Source organism: Procambarus clarkii, chromosome 22 (genome assembly GCF_040958095.1).
Source record: "Procambarus clarkii isolate CNS0578487 chromosome 22, FALCON_Pclarkii_2.0, whole genome shotgun sequence".
NCBI classification, from domain to species: domain Eukaryota; kingdom Metazoa; phylum Arthropoda; class Malacostraca; order Decapoda; family Cambaridae; genus Procambarus; species Procambarus clarkii.
In genome coordinates, this window is record NC_091171.1 from 48,633,061 (window position 1) to 48,646,221 (window position 13,161).

Genomic DNA, 13,161 nt, shown 5'->3' on the forward strand with positions numbered 1-13,161 from the left:
AAGAATGTAAAACTTTTTTATATAAAAATAAATAAATAAATAAAAATAAAAGACAATCCATTGTTTTCTATTCCATTCGTTTATTTGTAAAACTAGAAACTAGTTTAAACAGATATGAAACAACCATCTCCTCAATAGGACTGAAACGCAGGACCCAGGAATTGCTAGGCCAGAAAGACAACGGCTTTCCCAACCCACATCCAGAATACAGAACTCGGATAACCAAATACAGGATCTAAAACCACCAAGAAATAACCCAAAATTTATAACTCAACTGAAAACATAATGACAAATGTCTTCAACCAATTCCTTATTTCCTAAAGTCCCCAGTAATGAATAAAATTTGCATACATCTAGTATTAACAATATTGGTACTGTATTCTTAGGTCTTCCTCCCCCATTACTGATATTACTTTTATCTGTCCTCTGTGTCTCTGGGACTTCATCTCTGACTACCTATACCTAACTTTTTAATTATTATATTACTATTAAATTAAACTGCTGTACCATTAAAATATTTAAAAAATCTGCTTAATCAAGTAGATTAAGGAGTAGATGAATGAGGAGTAGAGGTATGTGTGTAAGTATATAGATATATAGACAAGAATTTACAAAACATATGGATGCCAAATCCCACACACTCAACTCCCCAGCTTCACTTACAAGATAAACATCACAATATAAAATGACATACCTGTGGAATGTGTTCCTGTCAGCATGAACATCTAGCATGTCAACAGATAGATCATAGGCTGTGAGATTCATTGAGGCAAACACCTGTGCCAAACTCATCTTCACTCCCTTATTGCAACAAACAATCTCGTCTGGATGATTCTTGACGGCTTTCTTTATGAATCGAAGCAAATGCTTTTGGTTCATGCATGAGGCAGCATGAATGTGAGTGTCAACCTGGTCGCATGAAAGTAAAAGTTAAATTACATTAAGATCTCTATTATACATTTTAGTAATATAGCACACAAAATATATATAATACTGTATATTCTACTGTTTATGTAGTAAGAGCCACTGTGACTATAAAACATACTTTTAATAATTTCACATACAGTACTCTTAAAATGACATAAGAATATTATGATGTTTGTCCTTTGAGTCAAAGATGACCATGACTTCAATATAACAGGTCGAACGTTAGTGGCTGTGTGACAGCCACTGCTGGAATATACAGTGGTTGTATGGTGCCCATATCTTAAGCAGCACTTTGAAGAAAAAGCACAAAGTCCAGGTCTTTGAGGGTCACCTTGAGGCAGTCCTTGAATCCTTTCTTCTGCCCCCCAACTGAACCCGTGCTCTGACATAATTCTCCATACACCAGCTGTTTTGGCAATTGTCTGTCAGGCATTCTGACAACACGGCCTGCCCATCCAGCCTGATTTTTTCTTTGGAAGGTGTAGATGCTGGGAATACAGGCCCTTTCCAGGACCTCTGTGTCCAGAATTTTGTCCTACCACCAGATACAGAGGAGTCTGCAGAGGTAGCTCAAAGGAAAGTGATTGCTGTTTGGTGTGTCTGCTGTAGACAGTCCAGGTCACACTGGCATGAAGAAGGGTAGTGAGTAACACTGCACAGTAGGCCTTTAGTTTGGTGGTAAAGTTGAGGCTGTTTTGCTTCCCGACATTCTCTTGGAATCTTCCAAATGCAACGCAGGCCTTGGCAATCCTGCTGTTGACTTTTGGGTCTATGTTTACTGCTCTTGAAAGTATGATTCACCGAGAATCATTTTCTTGTAAAGCTACCCTCGAAAATAACAAAATTAAATTAGATCTGATAAATGGATGAATGTAAGTAGACCCAATAGCTGCTCTCCTTTGGGTATGGAGGGAGTTATGATGGATAGCATCGAGACGAATACCTTTATTAATAGCAACTCCAGTTCTCAGAAAATCACAATGACAAAAAAGACAGCTGATCATAATTCCATATAAGACATTCCAGCGGGTGCATTGGCAGCCGAGAATAGAAGTGACATGGTCAGATCAAGAAGGTTAAGAGAACTGGATCCTGGATAGCAGCCGTATTAGTTGTCGAGATATAAGTCTCGCCCTAACCATATACAGTACTCAGACCCTGACAAAGCACTCTGGAAAATGCAAAAGACTTGGTGTAAATCTTTACATAAAATTCACAAACATGTAAGTGTGGGGTTTTCATCCTAAATAATAGAAGCACTGGGTAGAGTAAGTAATGTGTATAGCATATCAGAAGATATTTGACTGTGTCAGGCGGCGTCAGCAACTGACTAGAATATGGCTCTATGATGTGCTTAAATTAAGAGATTACACACAGCAGAACTACTTAGTGGCTCGTAATGGTGCATGAAAACATATAGTTATATATAAAATTTATTTAGAGTGTAATAACAACAATGTTTTATTGTTCAAAGAATATAATATGGTGCACATATTAGTGACACGAATAACATCATAATACAATATTTAAAAATCTAAGGAGGCAGCTTTCAGGTCCATACACACTGCATATATGAAGCCATTACTTGAGTATGTATCCCCAGCATGAAACCCACATCTTGAAACACAAAAAGAAACAAAAAATTCAGAGGTTTGCAACTAGATTAGTACCAGAATTGAGAGGGAACAAATCCTTCTCAGGATATGCCCCACAGCTGCAAACTCACCCACCAAACTGTGCTCCCAAAGGAAACCAAAACTCGGGTGTTGTTTCACCTACGGCCTGCTCATGGTCATTGGACCGGGTGCTCTCTCTTCTCTCTTCTCCTTGGTTTGTTGTGGTCCCTACAGTTCAGGACTGTTTTTCTAAGGCTCTTTTCTTGTTGGCATTGGCCTCTGTGGGTCAGGTTGGGGAGCTTTATGCTCTCCTCCGGTGCGGGGGTTTCTACTCTTTCAGTCCTGGTGATTGTTTTGTTCGGTTGCAGCCGTTTTCCCCCTTTTCTGGCGAAGAATGAGACTGCTGTTTTCCAGAAGGGTTTTTGGGTTGTTGATGCTTGGTTGGTTCGGCTGGGGATGCATCATGTTTTGTGTCCGGTTGCGGCTCTTCGCCGTTACTTGCGCACCATGGCCTCTGTGGCAGGGGATGCGCGCTTTGGGTTAACCCGGGTTTCCCTTCTTCCCTGTTCCAGGCTGCGGGTCTTCCAGGTTGTCCGCAGGATTATTCGGTCCGCCAGCCTGTGGTCTATCCCCGTGCCCACAACGTTCATAAATTCACGGCTTTGGCTGCTGTTTTTGTAATATATCCTAGGCTGACATTCAGGCATGGGTTTTTTGGAGGTTGAACAGGTTTCTGGCCGCATGGTACCGTGTTAATTTTCCTAGATCTTCTCAGGCTTATGTAACCTTGGGTCGCAGGTTGCAGCCCGTTGTCTCAACTTCGAGTTGAGGAGCGAGTGGTGTCTGCCTCCTGGGTAAGCCCCTCTTTTCCTTTATTTTTGGTTAGGTAGCTCCGGGAAGCCAATGGGGCTTTCCACAGAAAACCAGCGTTGGATGTAATGAAACGCCATTTTCTGGGTGAGACCCAAAGGCTCCTCGGCATCTCTCCCTCTGGTCGGCGAATTTTTGCTTTTTTGATATCCAGTCTCTGAACTGGGGTTGGGTAACCGGCACAGGTCTGGGGAGGGAGGGGGGAAGGGGGGAGCTGTGCAAACAACGGCGAGGTGGCTGTGGTGACATTATGCTTGTTTGCTTGTTTTCTGATGGGGGAGTTCTGCCTGCTCGTTTGGCTTTCGGTTTGCAATTTTAAAACAGCTGTAGTTTGTTTTGGGATTCCTACCTTTCTGGGTGTCTGACCTGGTAGATGGCTGACATAGACTTCTTCCAACTACATGGAGGGGTATCTATAGGCCATTGCTCCTTGTGCCTCTCTGAGAGGGCAAGATTCTGGCTCGTGGTCCCCGGTAGGTTAAGAACTCCATCGATTGACTAATATACAAACATCAACCCGGTATAGCTCCGGGAAGCTGAGGGGGTTCTCCACAGAAAACAGAGGGGGATATGAGCACTCCATACAAGATCTTGAGGGGGAAAAGACAAAGATGACAAAAGAAGTTACTTAAATTTAAATGAGTTAGGACATAGGGGACATTGGTAAAATCTGGACACACAACCGAGTCATACAGAAATAGGAGAGTTCTCATTCCTTGTTCAGGTTACCAGCAAGAGAAATGAACTGGAGAATGAGGTTGTTGAATTCAATTCCATCTACAACTTTTAGAGAAAACAAAATGAAAATATTGATGTTGAAAGAGGTATATAGCATGCCAGGTTTAAATGGCTGGAAGACAGGGCATAAAGAGCAAGATCTCACTTTCCCGTAGTCATTGACAGGTAAGTGCAATGTTGCATTCTTGTCCTCTAATGCATTGCAGACTTGCACATCGTGCATGAAACATTTCAGCATCAGAGCTTCCTTATCATATGATATTACATCTGCCACTTTAGATCCATTATCATATACTTTTCTGTAACATTTTATAATTTCTCTCTTATTATAAGATAAATAATGTAACACTAAATATATTAAGCCTAAGTATTATCCAACAAATAAAATTAATCTAAGTATTACCCAATAAGTTAAATTATATGCAAGTCTATTAGAAAGAGTCTTGCAAATGTAAATAACACCTGCTTAAAAATATTAACATGGTACTACTTTTTGTTACCTTTCTTATATTGTAGAAGTCTCGGTGAGGAACGGCCTTTTGTGCAGCAAGTTCCCTCATTTCATTGAGAAGAACATGCAGCTGGAACTTTGAAGTCAGGTATTGTAGACGTCGATAGCAAAATGATTTCACAGGGCCATTTGCAATGAGAGCACATAGCAAATTCATATCTTGTATGTAGCGCAGCAGATCTGGGTAGTTATAAGGTAAAGGCTCATTCTGTTGTTCAGCCTCCTCATTAGGATATACCTATTAGAAAAAGGGCCAGAGTTAAATTCAACCAACAATTACAATAGAATTGACCCCCAGGTATATTAAGCCTTGCAACCCACAAATGTTAATATCACATAGGTTTACAGTTCATGGGTTTAATAAGAGGAATTTAATGTAATGAAATTACTTTTCTAGTAGCATCTTTAAGCTTATGAATCATGTCAGGCTTTAAAGACCTATGTTAACCTACCAGAAGCCAGGATCAGAATGTCTCTGAGATGAAGGGACCTTGGGATCAAAGATCTATTCAAAACAGGAAAATTGACAAGAAAGCCAGATGAAACAAAACAAAGCATTGCTTGAAAGAAAAAAGAAATGAAAAAGATGAAAACAAAGAAATAATAGTTTTCTGTGTATGAACAACTTGAGCCTTAAATCACTCAAAAGACCTGGTCCACCCCCTTCCCCCCCCCCCAACCCTAAATTTTCATAGGAAATGCTCAGGAAGACAATGTGGGGGGAAACAGGAAGCTACAGAGAGCATACCAGAATTGGTAGTTTCATTACATTTAATTCTTGATTTCTGGGATTTCTGCTTCCTGGAGCTTATTCACTTACTGAAAAGGACCCAGAAAAGCAAGATCTGTGGAAGAGGACAGCAGCAAAGCAGGACTCTGGGTAGAGCAGCAGTGGTTTGCCAGACACCAAAGCACCTCAAGTGCAGGAAGGCTATAGAACATCCAATAAAAGGTTAAAGACCAATATCCTGTTAGACACTAAATGCCTCAACAACTCTAGCCAGCAGCTATGGATAAAGAATTTAAAAATGCCGACAGTAATGACCTGCCTGCATCGTAAAAACTCAGAAAGACAGCAATAATGTTAAATTGAATAAACCCAGCCGAGGCATGAACTAAAAGACAGAGCAAAACAAAACAGCAGAGGAAGGAAACCTAGCAACACGAGAAGTGTGCAAAGGTCAGCTGCCAGTGGCAGCCATAGTGTAGCAGAAATCCTGAATAAAATCAGGAAAGGAGGGCATACAGTACATAACCCCAGGCACACAGACCGAGAACAGCAGGGCGCATGGCCCTGGAACAGCAGGGCACACGGCCCTGGAACAGCAGGGCGCACGGCCTCGGAACACCAGGGCGCACGGCCCCAAAACAGCAGGACGCACAGTCCCAAAACAGCAGGACGCACAGCCCCAAAACAGCAGGACGCACGGTCCCCAAAACAGCAGGGCGCACGACCCCGGAACAGCAGGGCACACGGCCCTGGAACAGCAGGGCGCACGGCCCCGGAACAGCAGGGTGCACGGCCCTGGAACAGCAGAGCCTACAACCCTGGAACAGCAGGACAAACAGCCCAGGAATAGCAGGGCATGCAGCCCTAGAACAGCAAGCCTCACAGCCCAGAACCTCACATGCACAGCACCGTTACCACCAGGTCAAAGCACAGCAGGGTAGAGCCGCACAGGATAAAAATTGTGGACATCTAAAGAAAGTAACCTACACATGGTCACATCATTTCTACCATTGTGTTGGCCTGGTTAATGCATACTAGTGCTCTAAATTATTTTGTGTTTGTAAACGTAACCAGATGGCGAGCCACTACCTCCCAAAGATAATTGATGATTCACTAGGATCTATGGATTACAATATGAACCATATAGCAACACTCACACCCAGAATTTTGGCAAAAATAAATTACACCACATCACCAATCAAACCTGAATAGCTCTAGTACTAATTGTATAAATTATCTTACTGGGTCTCACAATGCTTACCTTATACATCTGGACCATTCAGATCAGAAGTCAACTGTTCAGTACAGTGTATACAATATTAGATATCATTCACTCTACCACACTTCCTACTTTCACAGAGCGACAAGACAGTCATCAGGAAAGGACAGAGCACTTTAGGAAATGAGAGTTAAGAAATAATGACTGCTTAAGACTTTGAAAGAATTTCCCTAAATTACTTTATATTTAATCCTAAATTGGTCGAGATATTGCTGCTAATATTTGCCTAGAATTGTGGTACAATTTGTTTACTTGCTGATAATACTGAATGACTGCATTATTGTCATGACAAGCGATTTTACTATCTTTATGCACTCTATATTTATATTATAGTTTAGTTACTTGCAGCATTTTTTCAATACATTTATTGATCATGTCCTACTACACATTTTCCATTTTTTTGCCAAGTGTGACCCCCTACATGACAGTGGGAAATAAGGTAATTATATTGACTATATACTGTATCAGTCTATAATAGCAATAACAATTTAGAAAATAAAAGGAGAAATGCTAGACAAAATAATTGATAAAAGCTTAATTCACACCAGGATACAGATGTTACTGTACCTGGAAAACACCATCAAGCATATGGAACTTGTATCCACAATCTTCAGGGACATCAATCTTCCAAGGGCTGACTTCCTTACGTGGCGGATCAATAGGGTGGTCTATAAAGAAAATAGGTATAGCATAATTTTGTATTGAGGAAATTCAACGAAATCAAAACACACATAAGGCTATATTTACAAGAACATAATGAAGCACTTCAAACAGAATTTAATTTTATAGCATAAATAATGTAAGCTATCATCCAAAAATCCAGCGCTGAATTTGTTGAAATGCCTGTCTGGTTGCCCCCCACACTAGCACCCTGAGCTAGCCAGGGAAAAGATAATATTCAGAGGTTGAAAATGGGAACCTGATTCACAGAAAATGAAAAGGAAATGCGTGAAACATTAAACAAACAATTCCAACATGTGTTTGTGCAAAATGAAATCTTCAGAGAACCAGACACAATAAGAATTCTAGAGAACATAGAACACATAGAGGTGTCTAGAGACGAAATGGAAAAAATGCTCAAAGAGCTAAGTAAGAACAAAGCAGTTGGCCTAGATGGAGTTTCACCATGGGGTTCTGAGAGAATGCACATCTGAGCTCAGCATTTCATTTCAACTGATTTTTCAGGCTTTTCTGTGTACAGGAGTCATAGCAAATATGTGGAAAAAGGCTAACTACAATCTACAAAAGTGGGTGCAGGGAAGGCCCCCCTTAATTATAGACCTATATCATTGACAAGTGTAAGTCAAAGTATTGGATAAATAATTAAAACTAACTGGGTAGAACACATGGAGAAAAACTATACACAGCAATAACAGACAGACAGTATAGTTTTCGATCTCGTAGATCCTGTGTAACAGATTTACTTAGTGTCTATGAAAGAGTCACAGAGATTTTACAGGAAAGAGATGGTTGGGTTAACTGCATCTATCTTGATCTAAAAAGGGTTTTTGACAGGGTTCCACTTAAGAAATTGTTCCGGAAACTGGAACATACATGAGGAGGGGGGTGGGGGGTTAAGCTTCTAACATGGATGAATTATTTTCCGACAGATAAATTAAGGCAGTAATCAGAAGCAATGTACCAAACTGGAGAAATGTCATGAGTGGAGTACCACAGAGTTAATTTCTTGCACCGGTAATGTTCATTGTCTATATAAACGACCTACCAGAAGGAATAAAGAATTATATGAACATGTTTGCTGCTGATACTAGGAAAGATAAACTTAGATGATTGTCTTGCCCTTCAAGATGACCTGGACAAAATAAGTGTATGGAGCACCACTTAGGAAATGGAACTTAATGAATCATGTTATGGAATGTGGAACAAAGGAAAAATAGATTACACACAACCTACAAATTATGTGGAAAAGCTTTAACAAAATTCTGATTAATTTAAGAAAGAGATCTAGGGATGGTTCTAGATAGAAAATAATGTACAAGAATGTAACAACTCTTGTATATATCTCAAAAAAAAAAAAAAAAAAAAAAAAAAATATATATATATATATCACCCGAGGACCATATAAAGAACATTGTGTGAGGAGCCTATGCAATGCTTTCCAATTTCAAAATTGCTTTTTATAAATACATGGATGGTGAAATACTAAGGAAATTGTTCACAACCTTTATGAGACCAAAGCTGGAATATGCAGCAAATGAATGGTGCCCATATCTTAAGAAGCACAGCAACAAACAGGAAAATCTGCAAAGACATGCAACTAAATGGCTCCTGGAACTGAAAGACAAGAGCTACGAGAAGTTAGAAGCATTAAATATGCAAGAAGTAGAAGATAGAAGAAAAAGAGGAGATATAAGCATTAAGTACAAAATAGTAATGGGAATTGACAAAGCTGATAGGGAAGAACTGGAACTTCTAGAACAAGAGGTCAAAGATTTAAACTACTGTATCTAAACAAAGCTGCCGAAGAAATATTAGAACGTTTTCTTTTGCAAACAGAGTGGTACACAGTTGGAACAGGTTAAGTGAGAAGGTGGTGGAAGCCAAAACCATCAGTAGTTTCACAGCAATATGTGACAGAGTGCTGGGAAGACAGGACACCATGAGCATAGCTCTCATCCTGTAACTACACTTAGGTAATTACACACACACAATCAATCCCAAAAACAAACTAGCTACCGCTCATTCCAGCCACCAAGACATGCAGAGAAGCCAAAGCCCCATATAGTTCATTCAAAAAGTTCATACCATAGTACAAAATTTCCTTTGCAAGTTAAAAAGGGCTGCTTACACAAATTAAGTACTACAGTATATACAAGAATGTTAGATCTAACCTTCAAGACTTTTGGGATCACTGCAAGCACCAGCATAGCGTAGACCTTGACCCATTGGGTCTTCAATGCCAGCCTGGCGTAAATAACTAGCAGTCACATTGGGGAAGCTCTGAACTGCCCATGCCATGTACCTGCAAGTAATGGATTTCAAGTTATAAATACAAATTAAAAAACCAGCGTTAAATATAATGAAACGCCATTTTATGGGTGAGACCCGGAGGCTCCCCGGAGCTTACTAGGCTGATATGTTAATGTCAGACTTTGGCATCAGTCATGTGTATGGAGTTCTGTAGGCTTACCAGGGATCACGAGCCAGAACCTGGTTCCCTCAGAGAGGCATGGGGAGCAATGGCCTATAGAAACCCCTGTGTGGTTGGAAGCATTCTATGTCTGCTTTCTGAGTGCTTGACCCGGTGGATGGCAGACATAGAATGCTTCCAACCACACGGAGGTTTCTATAGGCCATTGCTCCCCATGCCTCTCTGAGGGGGCCAGGTTCTGGCTCGTGGTTCCCAGTAGGCCCATAGAACACCATACACACGACTGATGCCAAAGTCTGACATTAGCATATCAGCCTAGTAAGCTCTGGGGAACCTCCGGGTCTCACCCAGAAAAACCATAAAGAAAAACATGGAAGTTTGAGTGGAAAATGATTTAATTAAGCAATTTACTAGGAAAGTGAGAAATTACTTGGAAATATTGTCATCTGATTGATTTACAGTACAGTATCTGTAACTGATTACATATTCTCCCAACCCACCCCAACTGCAGCTACCACAGAAAAACCATTCCAGCAACTGTACCTAAAGATGATCGATCTTGTTTTATACCCCTAAAGTCTGTTAAGGTCTATATAATCCCTAAGGTCTTATAAGGTCCCCCTTATAAGGTCTACCCTTAAAGTCTAAAGTTTTATAAAGTTATTTTGAGCCCTGTCCCTTGGGTAATTCTCCCATTGTACTTAAAATGTTCTTACAAGCCTACCATTAGTAATTTTTTCCAACTGTCCAAACAACCACAGAGTATTTTCCTTGGCTGACTATACTAGACTACACCCCTCACTCACCTGAAGGAACCAGGTATAATAATACAGTAATTCACTGTGATGGGGGACAGGCAGCCAGAGTGCATTCATACACATTAGGCTTATATCGAAGTTCTCCCCCCAAGGTCAAATTACCGACCCCACCCAGAATGCAACGCCCCAACAAGCTGACTAACTCCTGACTAATCTACTTACTACTAGGTGAACAGGCCCATTAGGTGATAGGAAATGAGCCCAATTATTTCTGTCCTGCCCACGATTTCAATTCGGAATTTTCAATTCCGAGTTGAGAACCTGCACGACTTTATTACCGGAACACTCTTTCTGTACTTCCCATTAAAAGTCACGAGGAGACAGAAAATGCAGGATGGGATGTAGATTATATATGCATAATAGACCATATACAGTGGAACCTTGGGTTTTGAATGCCTCTCTTTTCAAATTTTTCGGTTCTCGAGCTCAATTTCTTTAAAAAATTGGACTCCGCATTCGAGGTTTGCCTCTGTGCTCGAGTTTGTTGATACATGTTATATGGGGTCATGGGGTCTGGTAGCTGAGCGGACACTGCGCAGGACTCGTAATTCTGTGGCCCGGGTTCGATTCCCGGACCAGGCAGAAACAAATGGGCAAAGTTTCTTTCACCCTGATGCCCCTGTTACCTAGCAGTAAATAGGTACCTGGGAGTTAGACAGCTGGTACAGAGCTGCTTCCTGGGTGTGTGTGAAATTACCTAAGTGTAATTACCTAAGTGTATTTACAGGATGAGAGCTACGCTCATGGGAAGGATAAGATAAAAGATAAGATGATTGTCATGCCCTTCAAGAAGACCTGGTCAAAATAAGTATATGGAGCACCACTTGGCAAATGCAATTTAATGTGAATAAATGCCATGTTTTGGAATGTGGAATAGGTGAACATAGACCCCACACAACCTATAAATTATGTGAGAAATCTTTAAAGAATTCTGATAAAGAAAGAGATCTAGGAGTGGTTCTAGATAGAAAACTATCTCCTGAGGACCACATAAAGAAAGTTGTGCGAGGAGCCTATGCCATGCTTTCTAATTTCAGAATTGCTTTTTAATACATGGATAGCGAAATACTAAAGAAATTGTTCACGACTTTTGTCAGGCCAAAGCTAGAATATGCAGCGGTTGTGTGGGGTGCCCACATCTTAAGAAGCACATCAACAAACTTGAAAAGGTGCAAAGACATGCTACTAAGTGGCTCCCAGAACTGAAGGGCAAGAGCTACGAGGAGAGGATAGAGCCATTAAATATGCCAAAACTAGAAGACAGAAGAAAAAGAGGCGATATGATTACTACGTACAAAATAGTATCAGGAATTGATAAAATCAACAAGGAAGATTTCCTGAGCCCTGGAACTTCAAGAACAAGAGGTCATAGACTTAAACTCACGAAATCACTGAGATTTAAACTAATTAAACAAAAATGCCAAAGAAATATAAGAAAATTCACTTTCGCAAAGAGAGTGGTAGACGGTTGGAACAAGTTAAGTGAGAAGGCGGTGGAGGCCAAAACCGTCAGTAGTTTCAAAGTGTTATATGGCAAAGAGTCAAACAGATACAGTCTGTCTGGGTAGACGGGACACCACGAGCGTAGCTCTCATCCTGTAACTACACTTAGGTAATTACTTCTTTCAGAAAACAATCTACTTTTCTGTTGAAGATGTCCACAGGTTGTTCCCGCAATATTTCTTATGCTTGCACCAGGTGCAAAAGTGATCTAGTGACTCCAAGCAGATCCCAAGCTCCCAGAGCCGCCCTGGCAGTGGGGTTATGTCACTAGTGGTGGTAATGACCAAACTTCTGTGTTCCTAGTTGTCAGGGTTGCTAATATTTTCTCTGCAGTTGATTGATTTGATGCATTCTACCTTTTTGGTAGCTTTTCTACTCATTATCCCCTGCTTCCTGTGGCTCCTCAAGTGGACCACATTTTGGCCTCTGGCATGCGGTAGGCTATTAAATGACTTACAAGGGCTCTCATGTGATAAAACGTGAAGAGCTATCCAGTAAGGAGGGGGGGGGGACTCTTTCCAGAAATTTAGTGTTTAGTCACATCATCATTAGTGAGTGTACAAGTCTGTAAACTATATTTAAGGCAAGGATAGGGTAATAATACTCTTCTGTCATCATTTTCACTTCATATAATACTGATATTGTACTTACTTCTCACGTAGCCTAAGTGCCTCAATGAGGAGTTTTGATGACTTCGAGATATCTTCAACTGGCATCTGAAAAAATATAATTTTATAATGGTAAAATGAACAAAAAGTAATATGTAATTTTAATACGTAAAGGAGCAAAAACCTTTTCTATGTATACTTTACGTCAAAGAGACCATCAAGTACTACTCAATTACTACAAAATGCCAATCAGTTAATTGACAGCTTGACTGCCATTGCAGGTGTGTAAACAGAAGCAGCTAGCAATCATAACTTACTTTCTGCCTAGGTTTCCTCAGCGCTACTCCTATTGGTCGATCAGAGACCTCAACACAAGAGTAGATTTATCTAAAGACATTTGTGTTTTTTGTACTGTGGACCTATGCTGTAGTGATTGTCACATTGGTGTG

The 13,161-nt window shown here is 40.5% G+C and overlaps 1 protein-coding gene across 13 annotated transcripts in view; it reads right to left on the minus strand.

The window, feature by feature from the left end:
- Positions 1-13,161, minus strand: part of AMPdeam (AMP deaminase) — a 150,722-nt gene that overhangs the window by 32,851 nt on the left and 104,710 nt on the right. For all 13 annotated transcript variants that reach the window (XM_045744113.2, XM_045744108.2, XM_069329007.1 and 10 more), the window contains 5 exons: positions 12,756-12,820; positions 9,524-9,654; positions 7,239-7,339; positions 4,652-4,900; positions 695-909 (listed from right to left, as the gene is read on the minus strand). In XM_045744113.2, coding sequence (XP_045600069.1) covers positions 695-909; positions 4,652-4,900; positions 7,239-7,339; positions 9,524-9,654; positions 12,756-12,820 — 761 coding nt within the window. The remainder of the gene's footprint in view (positions 1-694; positions 910-4,651; positions 4,901-7,238; positions 7,340-9,523; positions 9,655-12,755; positions 12,821-13,161) is intronic.